This window comes from Physella acuta, unplaced genomic scaffold (assembly GCF_028476545.2).
Source record: "Physella acuta isolate Inbredline_101_S28 unplaced genomic scaffold, ASM2847654v3 ptg000941l, whole genome shotgun sequence".
NCBI lineage: Eukaryota > Metazoa > Mollusca > Gastropoda > Physidae > Physella > Physella acuta.
This window is the reverse complement of record NW_026732458.1, coordinates 131,707-152,096: the sequence shown is the minus strand read 5'-3', so window position 1 is coordinate 152,096 and position 20,390 is coordinate 131,707. Positions and strand designations below refer to the sequence as shown.

Genomic DNA, 20,390 nt, shown 5'->3' with positions numbered 1-20,390 from the left:
AATAAAAACAATTACATAATTAGCGCGGATTAATCAAGTGCATATGGTAGGTATTTTTAATCCTGCATTTTATTTATTTCATACACTGAACGTACTGTTTACTAATTATATTTTAAGCAAAGACATTTGACGTAAATAAAGACATCTTTATTCGGGAAAGGGAATTCCCGCAGGTTATTAGTTATCTTTTTTTTTGCGTTTTCGTTTTTGTCTGTTGTTTTTTTTTTTTTTTTTTGCGCACGAAGGGAATTCATTTTTGTCGGTCTCAACAGAAAACTCTTTTATAGAGACCTGCACCAAATTACAAGATGATATACAATTTTATATAATAATATCCGTCCCTGATTTTGCTGTGTTTGTGTTGTGTTTAAGTTGTGTTTAAATCGTGTTTGTTTTGTGTTGTCCTGTGTTGGTGTTGTGTCGTTGTTGTGTTTGTGTTGTTTGTGTTGTGTTGTGGTTGGGTTTGCGTTTGGATTTGGTTTGTTTTCGTTTGCTTTTTTGTTTGTTTTTTCTTGGTATTTGTGGTTGTGGTTGGGTTTGTTGTTAGGTTTTTGTTTGTAATTGTGTTTGCGCTATGTTTGCGGCTTTTTTTTTTGTTTTGGTTGGTTGTGGTTGGGTGGGCAATGCCGGGTATATGATGATTACTAAACACACAGGTAATGGTCCTTAACAGATAGGTTTTTCACAGAGGCCAGAGCAGGCCTGGCCGGGACGGCTAGTATATATATATATATATATATATATATATATATATATATATATATATATATATATATATATATATATATAATGCTGGAAAAAATTTGAACTCCCCCCCCCCATGAGATGATCCTGGCTAAGCCACTGGCGACAGGATATGAGGATATAAGCGCGTTGTATATTTCCTGTATGGCTTGCGGATATAAGCATTTCCCCATTTAGTTGGTGATATAAATAGAAATTGTTGCATTATCATTGTTTCTCATATTTTACAGCACAAGTATGGGATAAAAAAAAGGGAACACACATTTTAATTAGATCAATGACATTAATATAATTAAATCAATCTAGAATGGCAAATTAATATTTTAAAACTCATACAATTGTACCGTTCTATGTCGAGTCCCTTGTAAATATTGTACCGTTCTATGTTGAGTCCCTTGTAAATATTGTACCGTTCTATGTCGAGTCCCTTGTAAATATTGTACCGTTCTATGTCGAGTCCCTAGTAAATATTGTACCGTTCTATGTCGAGTCCCTTGTAAATATTGTACCGTTCTATGTTGAGTCCCTTGTAAATATTGTACCGTCCTATGTCGAGTCCCTTGTAAATATTGTACCGTTCTATGTTGAGTCCCTTGTAAATATTGTACCGTTCTATGTCGAGTCCCTTGTAAATATTGTACCGTTCTATGTCGAGTCCCTAGTAAATATTGTACCGTTCTATGTCGAGTCCCTTGTAAATATTGTACCGTTCTATGTTGAGTCCCTTGTAAATATTGTACCGTTCTATGTCGAGTCCCTTGTAAATATTGTACCGTTCTATGTGGAGTCCCTTGTAAATATTGTACCGTCCTATGTCGAGTCCCTTGTAAATATTGTACCGTTCTATGTCGAGTCCCTTGTAAATATTGTACCGTTCTATGTCGAGTCCCTAGTAAATATTGTACCGTTCTATGTCGAGTCGCTTATTATAAATTGTTGTTGTTTCTCTTGTTAGATTCTCTTGTCCCTAGTTAGACTCAGGCGTCCAGAACTTGTCCGCCTGACCTCAGTGCGTTGTATTTCTGCCACCATAATCGTCTGCTGGCTCTCTGCTGCTGCTGCTGATGGTTGTGGTTTCTGCCAGCGTGTATGCTGCCAACATGAAGTTGTGCTGTCGCCCTACGGGGCCTGGACATCAGTAATGAGCCATCTTTGACGATGGATCCGTATTTCATCGAAACCTTGTCTGAACAAGATTGACTTGAATTAAATTTTTGCAAGGCTTTATTGCTCGCATTAATGTGTCAATTCATTAGATTTATTAATAGGCTTTATTCATTATTTTTATTAATATGTTTCATACATTAGTTTCATTTATTAGTTTCATTCATTAATTCATTAGTTTCATTCATTAGTTTCATTCATTAATTCATTAGTTTTATTCATTAGTTTCATTCATTAGTTTCATTTACTAGTTTCAGTCAATAGTTTTACTTATTAGTTGTAATTCATTAGTTTCATTCGTTAGTTTCATTCATTAGTTTTATTCATTAGATTCATTCATTTGTTTCAATCATTAGTTTCATTCATTAGCTTCATTCGCTAGTTTCATTAATTAGAATTCATTAGTTTCAGTCGTAAGTTTCATTCGTTAGTTTCATTCATTAGTTTCATTCATTAGTTTCATTCAGTAGTTTCAATCTTTAGTTTTAGTCATTAGTACCATTCGTAAGTTTCATTAATTTGTTTCATTTATTTGTTTCATTCATTAGTTTCATTCATTAGTTTCATTCATTAGTTTCATTCATTTGTTTCATTCATTAGTTTCATTCATTCGTTTCATTCATTAATTTCATTCAATTGTTTCATTCATTTGATTCATTCATTTATTTTATTCAATCGTTTCAGTTATTAGTTTCAGTGATTAGTTTCAGTCATTAGTTTCATTCTTTATTTTCAGTTATCGGTTTCGTTCATTAGTTTCATTCATTAGTCTCATTAATTAGTTTCATTCATTAGCTTCATTCGTTAGTTTCATTTAATAGTATTCATTAGTTTCAGTCATTAGTTTCATTTTAGTTTAATTCATGCGTTTGTTTCGTTCATTTGTTTTAGTCATTAGTTTCATTTATTAGTTTCATGAGTTCGTTTCATTCATTAGTTTTAATTGACCTCTCAAGAAATACATTTTAGGACACAATGAGACACAATAGGGAGCTAACTTTATAGACACAATGAGGAGCTAACTTTATAGACACAATGAGGAGCTAACTTTATAGACACAATGAGGAGCTAACTTTATAGACACAATAAGGAGCTAACTTTATAGACACAATAAGGAGCTAATTTTATAGACACAATAAGGAGCTAACTTTATAGACACAATAAGGAGCTAACTTTATAGACACAATAAGGAGCTAACTTTATAGACACAATAAGGAGCTAATTTTATAGACACAATAAGGAGCTAACTTTATAGACACAATAAGGAGCTAACTTTATAGACACAATAAGGAGCTAATTTTATAGACACAATAAGGAGCTAACTTTATAGACACAATAAGGAGCTAACTTTATAGACACAATAAGGAGCTAACTTTATAGACACAATAAGGAGCTAATTTTATAGACACAATAAGGAGCTAACTTTATAGACACAATGAGGAGCTAACTTTATAGACACAATAAGGAGCTAACTTTATAGACACAATAAGGAGCTAATTTTATAGACACAATAAGGAGCTAACTTTATAGACACAATAAGGAGCTAACTTTATAGACACAATAAGGAGCTAACTTTATAGACACAATAAGGAGCTAATTTTATAGACACAATAAGGAGCTAACTTTATAGACACAATAAGGAGCTAACTTTATAGACACAATAAGGAGCTAATTTTATAGACACAATAAGGAGCTAACTTTATAGACACAATAAGGAGCTAACTTTATAGACACAATAAGGAGCTAACTTTATAGACACAATGAGGAGCTAACTTTATAGACACAATGAGGAGCTAACTTTATAGACACAATAAGGAGCTAATTTTATAGACACAATAAGGAGCTAACTTTATAGACACAATAAGGAGCTAACTTTATAGACACAATAAGGAGCTAACTTTATAGACACAATAAGGAGCTAATTTTATAGACACAATAAGGAGCTAACTTTATAGACACAATAAGGAGCTAACTTTATAGACACAATAAGGAGCTAATTTTATAGACACAATAAGGAGCTAACTTTATAGACACAATAAGGAGCTAATTTTATAGACACAATAAGGAGCTAACTTTATAGACACAATAAGGAGCTAACTTTATAGACACAATAAGGAGCTAACTTTATAGACACAATAATGAGCTAATTTTATAGACACAATAAGGAGCTAACTTTATAGACACAATGAGGAGCTAACTTTATTGACACAATGAGGAGCTAACTTTATAGACACAATGAGGAGCTAACTTTATAGACACAATAAGGAGCTAACTTTATAGACACAATAAGGAGCTAACTTTATAGACACAATAAGGAGCTAATTTTATAGACACAATGAGGAGCTAACTTTATAGACACAATGAGGAGCTAACTTTATAGACACAATAAGGAGCTAACTTTATAGACACAATAAGGAGCTAACTTTATAGACACAATAAGGAGCTAACTTTATAGACACAATAAGGAGCTAACTTTATAGACACAATAAGGAGCTAACTTTATAAACACAATAAGGAGCTAACTTTATAGACACAATAAGGAGCTAATCAGACGCCATCCAGACACCATCAGGTACTAGCTTTCCGACCAACTCCCCAGTATTTTCTGTCAAAAAATAAAGAACCCTACCAGGTGTTTGCAGCTAGCAAATTTGGCAACTGACCTGAGTCCGGCAGAGGGATGTCGAAAAACTTTTCCTTGAACACGGTAGACAAGACTGCATGGTGTAGTAAGGTCAGTGTCAGGCAGATGAAAAGGCAATGTTTGCCAAACATTTTCTCTGAGAAATTAAACAAATAAATATGACGTGTAGGTGATTAAAGCTGTAAATAGAAATCAATGAATTTTAAAGTTTAAAGAAGGCGTAATAATATAATCAATCATTTTCATTAATAACGATTTGAAAAATGCAAACTCTAGTTTTAAAAAAAAGCATAGAACTGTTTTCATAAAAAGCTTGTATATTATTATCAACTAAAAAGGAGAAAATAAATGATTTTCCTTAAATATATAATAATTTACTACTATTTATGGAAGAAACTTGCCCGAATGCCGTTTGCCCATAGGCCGATTTCCCGAATGGACACTTGCCCAAATGCGACAAATGCCCGAAAGCCACTTGCCCGAATGCGACTAATCCCCGAAAAATGTTAACATTATATATTACCAAATAATCATTCGTAATGAATTATTATATGAAATGTTGTTAAACATTACATATCTAAGCAAAATGAATGGAAAAAAATTATATTATATATTACCACACAGACATTATTAATTAATTTGTATTTGTTATATAAAAAGTGTACAAACATATTTTCTCTTCCATCTATGAAACAAAACAAAAATACCATTTTCATTTATCTTAGGCTTTTAAAATTAATTTTGCTTTCTTTATTAAGTAATCTCTTCAACGCGTTGTTTAAACAAGGTTCTTTAAATGGAGATAAAACATAACTGACTATTTTAAGTTTTTTAATGCACCACCTAGACCTCGCATCATTATTTTGTGAAATGATCACCACACAAGTTGAGCATCACAAGATAACCAAACAAACGCGCCTCTGTTCAATGTTGCGAGACGCCGCGCCGCCTTCACCGTGTCATAAACATTATATAACCACGGTAACACGTCGGCTAAACGAGGTGTTAAAAACTTAGATCAAAAGAATGTTAAGACACCGTTGCCAACATCACCATACATTTTTTAAAGAATAAAGAAATTTTTTAAAAGAAATTTCTCATGTTTAAAAAAATAAAAAATAAATTTTAAAAATATAAACAAATTTGGTTTTTTTTTGGTATTTTGCTAAGAATTGTGTTTATTATCAAAATTTCAAACTAGAATTGATTAAGGGGATATGCTAAGTTTTTTTTAGCGCAATTTCCATTCTGGAGAATTGCGTTTATTAACTCGTCTTTTCTGGGAATGTATGAATGGATGGATGGATGGATGGATGGATGGATGTGTGTCCGCAGCTTTAAGTCGTATCTCCTCCTCAACGGAGCAATATCGATGACTAGTTCCAAAAGTAATTATGTTAAACAAGTTACGAGGATGAACATAGGCCATAAAAATTCCGGGTTTCTTTCATGGATTTCCCGGAAAAGCCAAAAAACCTCGAAAAAAAGCAGTTTTTGGCCCATATCTCGGCAACCAGACCACTTAGCGACTTGAAACATTTACCAATCGATTCCTGCCATAACTTAGAACAATATTGCCGAAGAAAGTTTTTAAAAATATCCTTTCGTTCGGTCACAAAAATTTTTTTTAATTAATTAAAATTTGGACCGAATTAGTAGGCATTTTTTCCAACCACACCACACGCGTCATCACGTTCATTAGCTGCGCCATCACGCTCAATGGTGCGCCATCACGTTCAGTAGCTAGGCGCGCAATGGTTTTTAGTCATGTAACTCTATTGTAAATAAAACATGTATTTTAACCAATGGTTTTACTAACCCTGCTCTTGATTTACGTTACGACAGAGCTATTTTTAGATAACATAAGGAAATTGCGCTAAAATTGTCACTAGACTTTTTAATTACCTTGTTTCTCTATTTTTTTACAATTTAAGATCTAAAGCCTTTTGAATACTACTACCATGTTTGGCACATGAAAGTAAGTATTGAACCGCAAAAAAGAGGGCTGAAAACAATTTTGCTTGTCATGGAAACCCAAAAAAACCTCCTCCACCAATTTGAATTTTTCGCTACATTTAAAAATGCTAAGGCTTTTTATTTATGCACCTATAACAATAAAACTTAAACTGCTTTATATTTCAGTATATTTTAAAACTATTGTCACCACAACTTTATGAAATAGCGAGTATTAAGAATTTTACATGGTCTAAATAATAGTACTCTTTTTAGTATCCAAAATTTTAAAATGTGCATATTATTTACCAAATACTTTTTTTTCGATGAAAGCCATCACAATTCCCTCGTGACAAAAGTTGTATTTTTGCATGAAGAACAATTACTGAAAATATGGTTGGCATTGTTTAATAAATAAAAAAAGTTGTAGGCTTTTTAGTGTTAAAAACCTGCGAACTGAGAAAAACAGCAAAAAGTAATGAAAAATAGGCCACGAAAATACCACATCTGTAAAAACTGCAAAGCGGATTGTAAGCTTCGGGTGTTTCCGAGATTATGGAAATAAGGATTATGAAACACAAGAGAAGTCAAGCTTTCCATTGATGCCAAATACAATATCATGGCGGATATAAAATTATTGTTTGAGACAGTGGCGGAACTAGAAAAAAAGGGCCACCCCGCAAAAAAATTTTTTTGGCCCCACACACACATATATATATATATATATATATATATATATATATATATATATATATATATATATATAAACAACACATCATATGTGTGAGTGCTATTAGTCTGTTTTGAAGTTCTCTGTTTCAATGTCTGACATGGCGCTACCTAATTTAATGGCGGTCAAAATATTATGAAGCATGAAAGCTTTGTATGTGTAATGGTATCTCGCCTTATGTTTATTTTTAAGTTGTTGTTTTTTTTTGTATTTTATTAGGTTTTTAATACATTTCCTTTCATACTATGTCTTTCTTTATTGTGTAATTTTAAAAAAATAATAGTTGAGTCAAGTAAGTGCTTTTTAATTTGTTTAGTGAAAAAAAAAGTTTCTTAATTAAATAAAGTACACATATTTGACTATTTAATGAAGGGAAATAAGTCATGGAAGTGATTTGAACGTTTGCCTATCTTTCACTCATGTAGCTATATACGTTTTTCCTTTATGAAACAGCGATGTTAGCTACTGTAGAACATCATTACTGTAGTAGATCTGTTTGTTTGTTGTTGTTTTTTTTTTTTGCAAAAAAAATGTTTTTTTTTAAACTATAAAAAAGTTGATTCTGGTCGGCTTTGGGCCCCTAAATGACCTGGGCCCCCCCGCATTGCGGGGTCTGGCGGCACTGTAGTTCCGCCCCTGGTTTGAGAGCTTATTAGATCGAGAAAAAATGATTATTTTTTAATCAATAGGGTCATAAAAATGGTAATTTAAACACATACATATTTTTCTCATTAAAGTATTTATTTTCTTAATACACAACTGGACAAAGTATCCAAAAGTGCAAGAAACCCATCATGACGAAAACAATTTTGTGATTTTTTACTTAGCATATCCCCTTAAGAATGTCTATTTGGTAGTATTATTTATTACCTAATGTTAACATTTTTCGGGCAAACAGCTTTCGGGTAAATGGCTTTCGGGCATTTGTCGCATTCGGGCAAGTGTCTATTCGGGCGTTTGTCGCATTCGGGCAAGTGTCCATTCGGGCATTTGTCGCATTCGGGCAAGTGTCCATTCGGGAAAACGGCCTTCGGGCAAACGGTATTCGGGCAAACGGTATTCGGGCAAGTGTCTTTCGGGAAAACGTCCGGCTCCCCTATTTATATACCAAAAAAGAAAAGCGTGAATCAATGTATTATGTATCGAATACCTTCAATAGAACTTAAGAAGTAATCCACTTTTTTTATTTCTAATTTTCTGGAAAGCAATTTTGCATCCTGAATTCTAAAAAATGTTCTGAAAATAGCTTTTGACACGACAATTAAATACTACTTAAACAGATATCGGTGCATCAAGTTTTCATATTCTAATCAAGCAAATGTTTCTTCTGTCGCTTCTAATTTTGTATGAAGGGGATATGCTCAGTTTAAAAAAAAATCATTTAAGATCTAACGCCTTTTGAATAATTTTACTATGTTTGGCCCATGAAAGTAAGTATTAAACAGCAAAAACAAAAAAGAGTTGAAAACAATTTTGGATATCATGGAAATCTAAAAAAAAAACCTACACCATTTTGGATTTTTCGGTACTTTTAAATACGCTAACGCTATTGAACGTGATGACGCGTGTCTAATAGCGCGGAGTAGCTTGATAAGACTGCCGACTAATTTGGTCAAAATTTTAATTAATTCATAAAAAAAAATAATTACGTAGTTTTTTTTCGTGTCCCGCCAAGTCTTAGACAACATGTTTTTATCGTTTAAAAAAACGATTCCGACCGAGCATGTCTCTGACCACACTATCCCTTCATATGCTTAGGACAAAGAAACAGATGAACTCTACTTCATCTACCCTGTATCCCGCCATGTTCAGATAGTCAAATTTATCATTCACATCTCAAAAACAATTTTTTTTTTTTAACTTTGACGTGATATGTCTAGAACCCGTGCCATCCGCATGAAAGCCTATTACACTAACAACTTAGCTGTCTAGACTCGTGACTTCACTGATGTTTTTTTTGGTATAAGTTAATACTATGAGTCTCTTTATGCAACTTGATTTACGTGCATAGGCCCTATCTAGATCTAGATCTAAGTCTAGTAACTTTCAACTTAAATTATATCTTAAATCAGCCAATTGCATAGCTAAACAAACAAAGATTTATATAAAATAATGAAGGTCTGAAATAGATTCTAGATGTAGAATTTACATTAAGTCTAGATCTAGAATTTAGGTTAAGTCTAGTGATCTAGATCAAGATTCTAGATTCATAACTTTTTCTTCCTTCGACAGCTGATTTGTAGATCTAGAGAAATTTATTGTAAAATTAAATGAAAAAGACAGTTGAAAATCGATTTAAGTGTTGGAACGTAATAAATACAGCAAACGGACGTATTGTTAAAGTTATAGCCGACAGAAAATTAGTTTTAGAACGCGTTAAACATTGGAATGGGATTACAATCTTCTTCTATAGAAGCCGCCATTGTTTATGTAAAAAGTAAACAAATCATGTGACGCCACGATTGAGTCAAAGTAAAGCCACTGTTTGAAACTTTTATAATTAATGTGGTTAATCTACCAATGAATAAATCAATAAATTAATTAACTTCTTTAAATAAATTTGTGATTAACAGTCTGTCTGAAAACAAAAATTGTTCTCTACCTACATACTATTTTACAGCTCTATACATATTGCAGATTCTCTCCAGTAGCCAATCAGACAAACAAATAAACATGTAAACAAAGTTGAGTTTTAGTAGTATTTAGATTAGATGAAAGCTTGTTATTAAAACGTTTTTTTTATGAAAAAAAATTTCAGTACTTTAAATTTTTCAAATTTACAATAGACTTGCATAATTAAAAACCATGCGCACCTAATGAACGGAATAGTTTGATGAGACGGCTTACTAATTTGGACAAAATTTTAATTAACTACAAAAAATTTTAATTAGGCAACAAATTTAGTCAAATTTAATGTCATGTTGCATTGTCTTCAATGTAAGCAAGGCATAGGGGCCCAAGGCACATAGGGGCCCTTTTCCCTCTTAAAAAATTAAAACTTTTTCATTGGAATTTAAATATTTGTTTTATATAAATAATTTTTTAAAATGGTTAATAGTTCCAAAAAGGCCCCCAGTCCTTTCTTACTGTACAGACCGTGAGATTCAATGAGGATCGAACAGGGCCCATCCGCAATATTACACTATAGGCGTCGCCACTTTGTCGTGCAAGACATTGAGAGAATTAGCCTATAAATAAACTTGTACTTTGACTAGTAAGTTTAAATGCATAGCTTAAAACCTCAGCTTACTGGGAAATTCCCTACCCCCCCCCCATAGACCTGCACCTCCCTCCCAAATCTCTGCCCTCCCTCGAAACTCAATCCTACTAAACATAAATGATAACTACTGCACCATTTAAAAAAAATAACAACCATTGACAGTGTTTCCACAAGCGAAGTTCAACATTTATTAACGTTTACCTACTTATTTTTACCTTAATGACATTCATTTTTTTAAATTTAATTAGTCTTTAATCAAATAGGGCCCACTAATACTATACATTTTTGGTTTTCATCTAATCGCAAAGAAACTTTGGAAAGTCGTTAAGAATACTCCAGGCAGTATTTTATTCTGAAAAGGTGCCTGAAAGAAACTCAGACTTTTGGGAAGGTTTCTGCCATTAAATTTTATTTTATTTCGGAGGGCGACCCAAAGTTTCCCAGCTGCTATTTTTGCACCTGAGGTCCGTTGATTGGGTGTCCGGCTCAGTGGGTCAGCGTAATTACTTGATCCAGCAGTCAAACTGCACAAGTGCATTAGCCGGCGCCCCAGCGGTTGTGTAACCCGGTATTCGTTTTAATGAGCGCCATACACTAGGGACACGGAGTGATACTAAATCGATTACTATATCGAACTCCGGCATACGGATGACACCAATCACACGAATATTCTACAAAAGAGACACGGTAGGCCTCTACGTTTGATGATTAAATGAACCAGGGGTTGCATCAGGCTACCTGCGGTAGTGTAACCGGTGACTCCCGCGACACCCCTGACACATAGGCGGTCGCCGAAAAGTATTCAATCTCACTATTACGGATTATGATTAACATACACTCAATACTTTCATACAACACGCCCAAGGGCGTCTGAGCGGCAGTGTGAACAAACCCGCGTCCCCGCAACAAGGATCCCCCCAAAAAAAGCGATGGCGTTGTTTATATTTTAACTATCTCAGTTTTAGGAAACAAGGTCACACGACTATAAATACACTATTGGTAACACGTTGATGAAACCCTTACAAATTGTTTCAGATCCCAGCAACGTGGACGGGTACGCTAGTTAGTTTAAACATTCTTTAACATTCCCCGGGAAGGAGATTTTCAAGCCTGTGATGGGATTTTAAAATCTCATTATGATGATGTTATTTTGTTATGAAACAAATTGTAGATATTGTATCAGAAGCCATCCTAAGTATCGAACTTACAGAAGTAGCTAAAATAGATCTCAATGAACACATGGATCATTCTGCAAAATTAAAAGCATGAAAAAAACCAGATCTAAATAAAGCATGAGGAAATTTTTAAAAATGTGTTTGGTTCTGGCGTCACAAGGTCGGATGTTCCACTGTGAGTTTACGAAAGGTGCTACGCCATCGTGTCAGCCCTCTCTCATTAAGCTTTTATAATTTTAGCTGGATACAACATAGCTTTGACAGTAAATTCTAAAATGTTTTGTCAATGTGTCAGGCATAAATGTTTTCATCCGATGCGGACCGCACCTCTTCACCCGCCTTGTGACGTTACTGTATTTGGTTACTAACAAAAACAACACATTAACTGTAAGCCTGTAACATTTTTACAAAACTATGGGGTAGTAGCAGTAGTAGGCCTACATAATAATATAGTATAAATACATAATCAGGACATATAAATTTACGTGCAGAATATTTATATTATTTAAAACTATCCATCGTAAGTAGCAGTTGATCTTTTTGTGTAACTCCATTGTAGCCTAACGACTGACAAAGGGGCCCACTGATTATTTTTGCATAGGGGCACAAAATTCCTAGCTACGCAACTGTCTTCATGTCTTGACCCACATGCCGACGTTGAAAAAAAAGTGTCCGAAATTTTGCTCGGGCGTTTCGATCTAGACAGACAGATAGACGACTGACGACAGACTGACGAGAAAGTGAGTTAAATAAAAGCTGTGTAATTTGTAAAGCCGATTGTAAGCTTTGGGTGTTTCCGAGATGATTGAAAACATGCTAATTAAATAAGCCTACATGAGAAAAGCTGCTTTCAAATGATGCCAAATACAATATATAAAACGTTTCGTAGAGAGCTTGTAAGATTGAGAAAAAAATGATTATTTTTAATTAATAAGGTTATAATAATGGTATTTTAAACACTATTTAAAAAAAAATTAGGTCTATAATTTTCTTAATATAAAAATGGACAAATTATCTAAAAGTGCAAGAAACCCATGATGATAAAAAACTAGGAATTTGGTGATTGTTGTAAGGAGCATATCCCATTGAATCAAACTGTTCGCTGCATCATCGCGTACTTAAATTCGTAATGCCATACATCCATCGCAGGTATAAATATTCTCTACACTCTTCTTGCGACTCTATGTTCTAGACTATTCTCTATGTTCTAGATTATTCTCAATGTTCTAGACTATTCTAGTAACTCTATGTTCTGGGGTCGTCCATAAATGACGTCACACCCGTAGGGGGGAGGGGGGTCCGTAATTTTGTGACGGTGTGTGATGAGGGGGAGGGGGTTCAGATTGTATGACGTCACTTTTTTGCATTATAAAAAAGCAATGTTAAAAATCGAGTTTTAGCCGTTATTTCGCGTTTTAGAAAAAGGTTTTAATAAATTGTAATAGGGATTGATCAAAATACTCTATGTTGACAGAGTTCTGACAAGGTTTTGGAAAAATATCGATGTTGTAAGAAAAATTAAATAGCAATTTTGAGGGGGGGGGGGGGGGCTGTAGGCTGAGGTGTGACGTCATTTTATGGGAGGGGGTCTGGCTTTTTGTGACGACGTGTGACGGAGTGGAGGGGGGAGGTAAAAATCGTCCAAAAAAAAGCGTGACATCATTTATGGATGACCCCTCTAGACTAGTCTCGTGACTATGTTCTAGACTATTCTCGTGACTCTGTTTTTTTAGATGCATCTTGTTTTTAAATTTAAATGAGCAATCACAGAAGAACAAACCACTAAATATTAAATCTACGAATATTAAAAGAACAACTCACCAAACATTAAGTTAAATCTGACTGTGTATAATAAGAAAAAGTCAACAAGTGATGTTCAACTGTTGGCTTGCCTGAACAGACGTCAGCCCATTTTTATAGCTTGTCACGGGTTTGTGCTTTTTCTGATAAAAAAAAACCCACACACCTCTAACAGAATAACCCCCCCCCCCCCCGGCCTCGAACAGAATATCCCTCTCCTCCCCCCCCTCTTCAAACTCCCGCCTCGTTTATTCTTTAAAAGACAAACTAATCGTTTCATTGATGTCGCGACCTTTAGATAAGTTACATGTTGATGTTCAAAATTTAGGTCTGCTGGTTACATGTTTCACTTATAATCCGTTGTAATTCATGAGGAGAATTTTATCAAACGTAAAAAGGTTGAAAAGGCCTATTTTAAGTTTGTAGCTACATTTTGTAGCTGAATCTTGCGTCTGTTGACAATGAAGATTACATTTAAGAACAATGGTGAAAAGTAGCACTCCGGTGAGGCAGAGTAATTTTAACTGGTAACAGAAGTTCGCATTGGTTAGGTGAGTTAAGGTTAGGGTTAGGGCTAGGGTTAGGGTTAGTGTTACGAAGTTAAGAGCTGACGTTTAATATTGTGTGCTTTAGGGTGTATAGGGGTTAGGGTTAGGGCTAGGGTTAGGGTTAGGGTTAGTGTTAGTGTTAGTGTTAATGTTAGGGCTAGGGCTAGGGTTAGGGTTAGGGTTAGGGTTAGCGTTACGAAGTTAAGAGCTGACGTTTAATATTGTGTGCTTTAGGGTGTATAGGGGTTAGGGTTAGGGCTAGGGCTAGGGTTAGGGTTAGTGTTAGTGTTAGTGTTAGTGTTAGGGTTAGGGCTAGGGCTAGGGTTAGGGTTAGGGTTAGGGTTAGGGTTAGGGTTAGGGTTAGGGTTAGGGTTAGGGTTAGGGTTAGCGTTACGAAGTTAAGGGGGCAGTATCACCCAGACATTTGAAAATTGACGAAAAAATTTGCCAAAAAATAACTATTACACATACACACATAATTTTTTTACCATAATAGTAATTAATAAGGAGCTATAAAACAGCACATAAAAGAAAGTTAACGTATGATGCAAACATTTTTTATAAATAATTTAACCAAAAATTTTTTACAAAGTAATTTGTGGCTGCGGTTTTCCAACATTTAGGCCCTTCCTGCTGAAAATACACTGGGAGATGTATGACAGGATAGCCTATCGTTGGAACTAGAAGATATCCATTGTGACAAATTTTGAAATTTTTAGATTTTTTCAAAGTCAGACCAAAAAAAATTGAACTTAGAAATTTTCTAAAAAATTCATCCTTCATTAGAATCCTATTATTTTAGTTCCGACGATAGCCATTAACGCAAGGAACGTTTATACCAAATTTTAAGTACTTTACTTATGGTTTCGGAAAATTGTTTACAAAAAATTCAAAATGTAATAAAATATTAACAAAATAATTTTTTGCAAATTTGTTGCTATACATATACCCTACAATTTATATACTGTATTATAGCAGAAGAAACGTTACTACTGCTGTACAATTTTGACATATGTATGTCGAATAGTTTTTTTTGGTGAATATTTTTGTTTTCCTCCCTTAGTCTGGGTGATACTGCCCCCTTAAGAGCTGACGTTTAATATAGTGTGCTTTAGTGTGTATAGGGGTTAGGGTTAGGGCTAGGGTTAGGGTTAGGGCTAGGCTTAGGGTTAGTGTTAGTGTTAGGGTTAGGGCTAGGCTTAGGGTTAGTGTTAGTGTTAGGGTTAGGGTTAGGGTTAGTGTTAGTGTTAGTGTTAGTGTTAGTGTTAGGGCTAGGGCTAGGGCTAGGGTTAGGGTTAGCGTTACGAAGTTAAGAGCTGACGTTTAATATAGTGTGCTTTAGGGTGTATAGGGGTTAGGGTTAGTGTTAGTGTTAGTGTTAGTGTTAGTGTTAGGGCTAGGGTTAGGGTTAGCGTTACGAAGTTAAGAGCTGACGTTTAATATAGTGTGCTTTAGGGTGTATAGGGGTAAAATAAGATCAGCAATTGCGGGTCGGCTCATTGGAAAACGTTAATAAAAAAGGCGAGACATTCGACAGCATTTCAATAGTTTGGTAGATGAGGTCGGGGCGAGGTCGTGAGATGGTCGGACGGTGGGGAAAACTCATAAAACTTTTGACAGGGGCATAGAACTGGGGGAGAAAAGAGACGTGGCAGAAATCAAACTTTTGTGCTTAAGTCTGTGACCTTAATTTGCAACCACTGACCGTAAAATAGGAATAAACACTTGGGATGTAGCTGTAAAAATCTTTGTTCACGCCAGGGGATTTATACTTTAGGGTTCAAGCTTTATGCGTGCCGAGCTTGACTATACTTTAAGGGTTCATGCTTCAGGGGTTCATGCTTTAGGGGTTCATGCTTTATGCGTGCTGAGCTTGACAGTTTGTATCATACTTTTTAAAACTATTACATGAGGACCGTTATAAACCAAATAATCAATTTCATAAACAAATCATTTATTTATGGCCACCTATGTTTATTTGTGACAAGTTAATCGATTTATATAACCACGCAATTAAGTTTTTAAATCAAATTGTAACAGCATTATAACATAATGTAGGCTACAGTTCAATTTAATAATTTTTTACATAACAATTAACACTTCTGGATTGCAGACATTTACATTGAGGTTTAACTTTAATTTTGGAAGTATAACCATTTAACTATCTACTCAGAAATTTTCAGACTTCTATAGTCAACATGAATCTCTTTTTTTACGATGTGAAACATGGTTACCGCCCCCACCTATTCAAATTTACACTTCAATGTGGACAGCGGCTTTGTCGAGCGTGTATTATGTTTTTTATTGCACGCTAGGCACATACATCTCTACATCCATCTAAAGGCCAAACTCCCGTTTTTTTTTCAACAATCAGTGACGACATTCTGCTTTGTGTATAGACGATAAATGTAGACATTGCCACACTACTTTATCTGGTAGCCTTGATCTACACGTAGTTACTGCACATTGATACTAAATATAGTCGCAGTCATACTTCTAAACTTTGCACCCAAAATCAAACTTGACAAAAGTCGCATTGAGAGTTTCTTTCAGGCAACTCTTACCCCCCCCCCCCTCAAAAAAGTATACCGCCCCCTCTAACGAAATAGAATTTATATATTTTTACAAGTGTTCGCCCATTCCCCTGGAAAATTTAGAAAATAAATAATTTAAAAAGCTTGTGCAACATCTGGAAACTCTTCTAAGAGGGTATGATATTTAAAATTCTAAATGTGATTTTTTATTAATACATGTTTATATTTAATGATTACTGAGATATGTATGGATAGAAATGTATATGGAAATTTATTAAAACGACATTTTCTGGGTAATCCTGTGAAAATCCCCTCCCCCCTCATAATTAAAATATATGCAGAACATATTCATATCTTTGACTTAGTTGAATTAATTACCTTAAAATATCTTTAATAACTCCCTTAAAATATTACTCTATGGCGATCGGGTCGAGTTTTTTTTAACTACATGCATATGTTCCACGCTTCCGCTGAGAAACTCTGGGGAGTTTATTAAAACACTACATGAAAAGGTTCTGCATAAAATTTTTTTTTTTAATTCTTAGAAAACAAGTCTAGTATATATATATATATATATATATATATATATATATATATATATATATATATATATATATATATATAAGCCTTGAGAAGGGGGATATCTAATATCTACCTTCCTAGGCTTCAGAGTTTCTTCCAGGCATCTCTTCGGGGGGGGGGGCGAAGCCCCCCCGAAAATTTTTTACCGCCCCCCCCGAACGAAATGAAATTTATATAATTTATATAGAAAATATATACTTTTAACAGTGTCCGCCCCCCCCCCCCCGAAGAAAGTTTACCGCCCCCCCGAAGATTTCAAGTGCCCCCCCGGAGAAAAAAGTCTGGAAGAAACACTGCTAGGCTTATCTACAAAAACTAGCCGGTCAGCGCAAGTCCGGCTAGTGCAAGGGATCCGTTGATTGCGCGTCCTGCATGAGTACTACTTATTCAACGATCAAACTGCAACACGGGCGTCGAAGACGTACGGATGACACAAAGCACAAGAGCAACCTACACTAGGGACACGGCGGGCCTCTACGTTAGATGATTTAAACCGAACCAGGGGTTGCATCCGGCTACCTACGGTAGTATAACCAGTAACCTCCGTGACGTCTGTAGGCGGTCGCCAAAATGTATTCAAACTCCCTATTACGCTGATGATTAACGTACACTCAATACTTTCATACAGCACGCTAGATAGCAGCAACGCGGACAGTTGCGCTAGTTACGTATACGTACTCTTTAACATTATACTTTTTAAAAATATCTATGATGGAATTCTTAAATCTGACTATTTGCTCATTGTGATGCTGTACATTTATTATTAAAAAAAAATTGTACATATGCCCATTGGGTCAGTAACTTTGTCATCGTAAGAATAGAAAATACAGAAGCAGCTAAAATGAATCTCAAGGAACTTATTAATCATTTTGCAAAGTTAAAAGCATGAGAAAAAGACAGATCTAACTAAATCATGAGCAATTTAAACAAAATTGTAATTGGTTAGCTGCATCACAAGGTCGGTTACCCTACGCGTTTACTAAAGGTGTCACCCTATTGCCCCCAACAACTGTGCACTTTCGGTGGGGTGTTAGCCCTCTCTCACTTATCTTTTATTATTTTAGCTGGAAATAGCATAGTTTTGACAGTAAATTTTACACTGTTTTGTCATGGTGTCATCCGACAACACGTCTGCCTCGCCTTGTGCGCTACTGTGTTTAAAAGTAAAGATTCTTCTTTAGAAAATAAGGATCCATTTGGCAGATGAAGTGAAGTTCATATGTTTCTTGACCTCGGCATATAAAGGGTTAATGTGGTCAGCACTATGCCAGGCGTCTTTACTTCCCCTATGGTGAATTAGGTATCCATCAGAGTTGGGTGGACTCACGGACGTTCCACTAACTTGAACCTGGATTCGAACTCGAAACTATTGGGTTAGCAGTCTAGCGCTCCGCCGCTACTGTGTTAGGTTACTTAAAAAAATAAACTGTAAGCCTGTAACATTTTTACAAAACTACGGGGTTGTAGGCCTTCATTATTATATAGTCTAAATACACAATCAGGACGTATAAACTACATAATGTACAGAATATTTATATTATTGAATATTTATATTATTGATTCCTTCATTTAACTTTATTGAAGCCTAACGGCGGATGAAGGGGGCCCACTGATAATTTTTGCATAGGGACCCAAAAATCTTACATCACTGATATATATATATATATATATATATATATATATATATATATATATATATATATATATATATATATGCATATATGGATAGATGGAGGGATGGGTGGATGGATGGATGGATGGATGGGTGGATGGATGGATGGATGGGTGGGTAAGTGGGTGGGTAAGTGGGTGGAAGGGTGGGTGGAAGGGTGGGTGGAAGGGTGGGTGAAGGATGGATGGATAAAACAACCATCATGTCTAATACAAAACAACATAGTATTTTCAAAATAACAACGCTTTATTACTATTACAAATGTAACTCTACTACAATACAGAAGATTTCTCTCTACTTCTATCTACTACCTCAGCCCTTCCCTCTACTTTTATCTACTACCTCAGCCCTCAGTTTTTCCCTTTACTTTTATCTACTACCTCAGCCCCCAGTTTTTCCCTTTACTTCTATCTACTACCTCAGCCCTCAGTTTTTTCCTTTACTTTTATCTACTACCTCAGCCCTCAGTTTTCCCTTTCTAATTTTACTACCTCAGCCCTCAGTTCTTCCCTCTACTTTTATCTACTACCTCAGCCCTCAGTTTTTCCCTTTACTTCTATCTACTACCTCAGCCCCCCGTTTTCCACTCTTCTTCTATCTACTACCACAGTCCTCAGTTTTCCCTCTTCTTCTATCTACTACCTCAGCCCTCAGTTTTTCCCTTTACTTTTATCTACTACCACAGTCCTCAGTTTTCCCTCTACTTCTATCTACTACCTCAGTCCTCAGTATTCCACTCTTCTTCTATTTACTACCCCAGCCCTCAGTTTTTCCTTTTACTTCTATCTACTACCTCAGCCCTCTATTTTCCCTATCTAATTTTATCTACTAGCCTAGCCTTCAGTAATTGTAAAAGTCTCCATAGACTTTGATCGTCCGATCATTTTTTCTGTCTTCACTTTGTTCTCGTCTACTGGACGGACAGTGCTCTTTGAACTTGTTTTCTTCAGCGTGTTTTTTTTCTTTTTCTTTTGCCCATGCTGAATCTTTGAGAGTATTAAATAAATTGGCTTATCGCTGATTGGAAGTTTTAATCCTTCTTTCATGGCACGATTAAGGAGCTGTATGAATCCTCTTCGATAGATCCTCAACTGTGGAATGACAGCGGTATCATGTTTGCCTGGAGGGTCATGTGCAGGTTCATTGTATTTCTTCTACGTTATTTCTATTTCTATACAAGGGTAAAATATACCTTTCTTTTCGCGAATTGTCTGACGTCACATTTATATATATATATATATATATATATATATATATATATATATATATATATATATATATATATATATATATATATATATATATATAAAGCAATGTAAGTATGTGTGTGTGAGTGTGTGTGTGTCTGTCTTTTATGCATTACTACACCTATTATCACATCGCCGTGAAACTTTGGGAAGTTGTTGAGAATATTCCGGGGGAGGTATCTGCAAAAAAAAAAAAAAAAATTCAAATTCGCTGGGATGGCGCGCCGATAGGGCGCGATTTGTTTTCTTCTAAATATACGGTATATAAAGATATAAGTCGATTGCGGTTTCGCACCGTTTATTCGATCACCATCAAACTTTGGGGAGTTGATTAGAAAACTCCAGGGAAGGGTTCTGCAAAAAAATCTATTTTAATG

General features: G+C 35.1%; 2 protein-coding genes across 3 annotated transcripts in view; both read right to left on the bottom strand.

The window, feature by feature from the left end:
- Window positions 1-1,649: 1,649 nt before the first annotated feature.
- Window positions 1,650-13,489, bottom strand: LOC131953708 (uncharacterized). Its single transcript, XM_059317036.1, has 3 exons — window positions 13,452-13,489; window positions 4,572-4,688; window positions 1,650-1,930 (listed from the first exon to the last, which is right to left on the bottom strand). Exons 1-3 carry the CDS (start codon window positions 13,456-13,458, stop codon window positions 1,722-1,724), a joined length of 333 nt encoding a protein of 110 aa, XP_059173019.1. The 5' UTR covers window positions 13,459-13,489; the 3' UTR covers window positions 1,650-1,721.
- Window positions 13,490-19,013: 5,524 nt separating this feature from the next.
- Window positions 19,014-20,390, bottom strand: part of LOC131953709 (receptor for retinol uptake stra6) — a 59,612-nt gene continuing 58,235 nt past the window's right edge. For both annotated transcript variants that reach the window (XM_059317037.1, XM_059317038.1), the window contains exon 18: window positions 19,014-19,857. In XM_059317037.1, coding sequence (XP_059173020.1) covers window positions 19,600-19,857 — 258 coding nt within the window. In that variant the 3' untranslated portion in view covers window positions 19,014-19,599. The remainder of the gene's footprint in view (window positions 19,858-20,390) is intronic.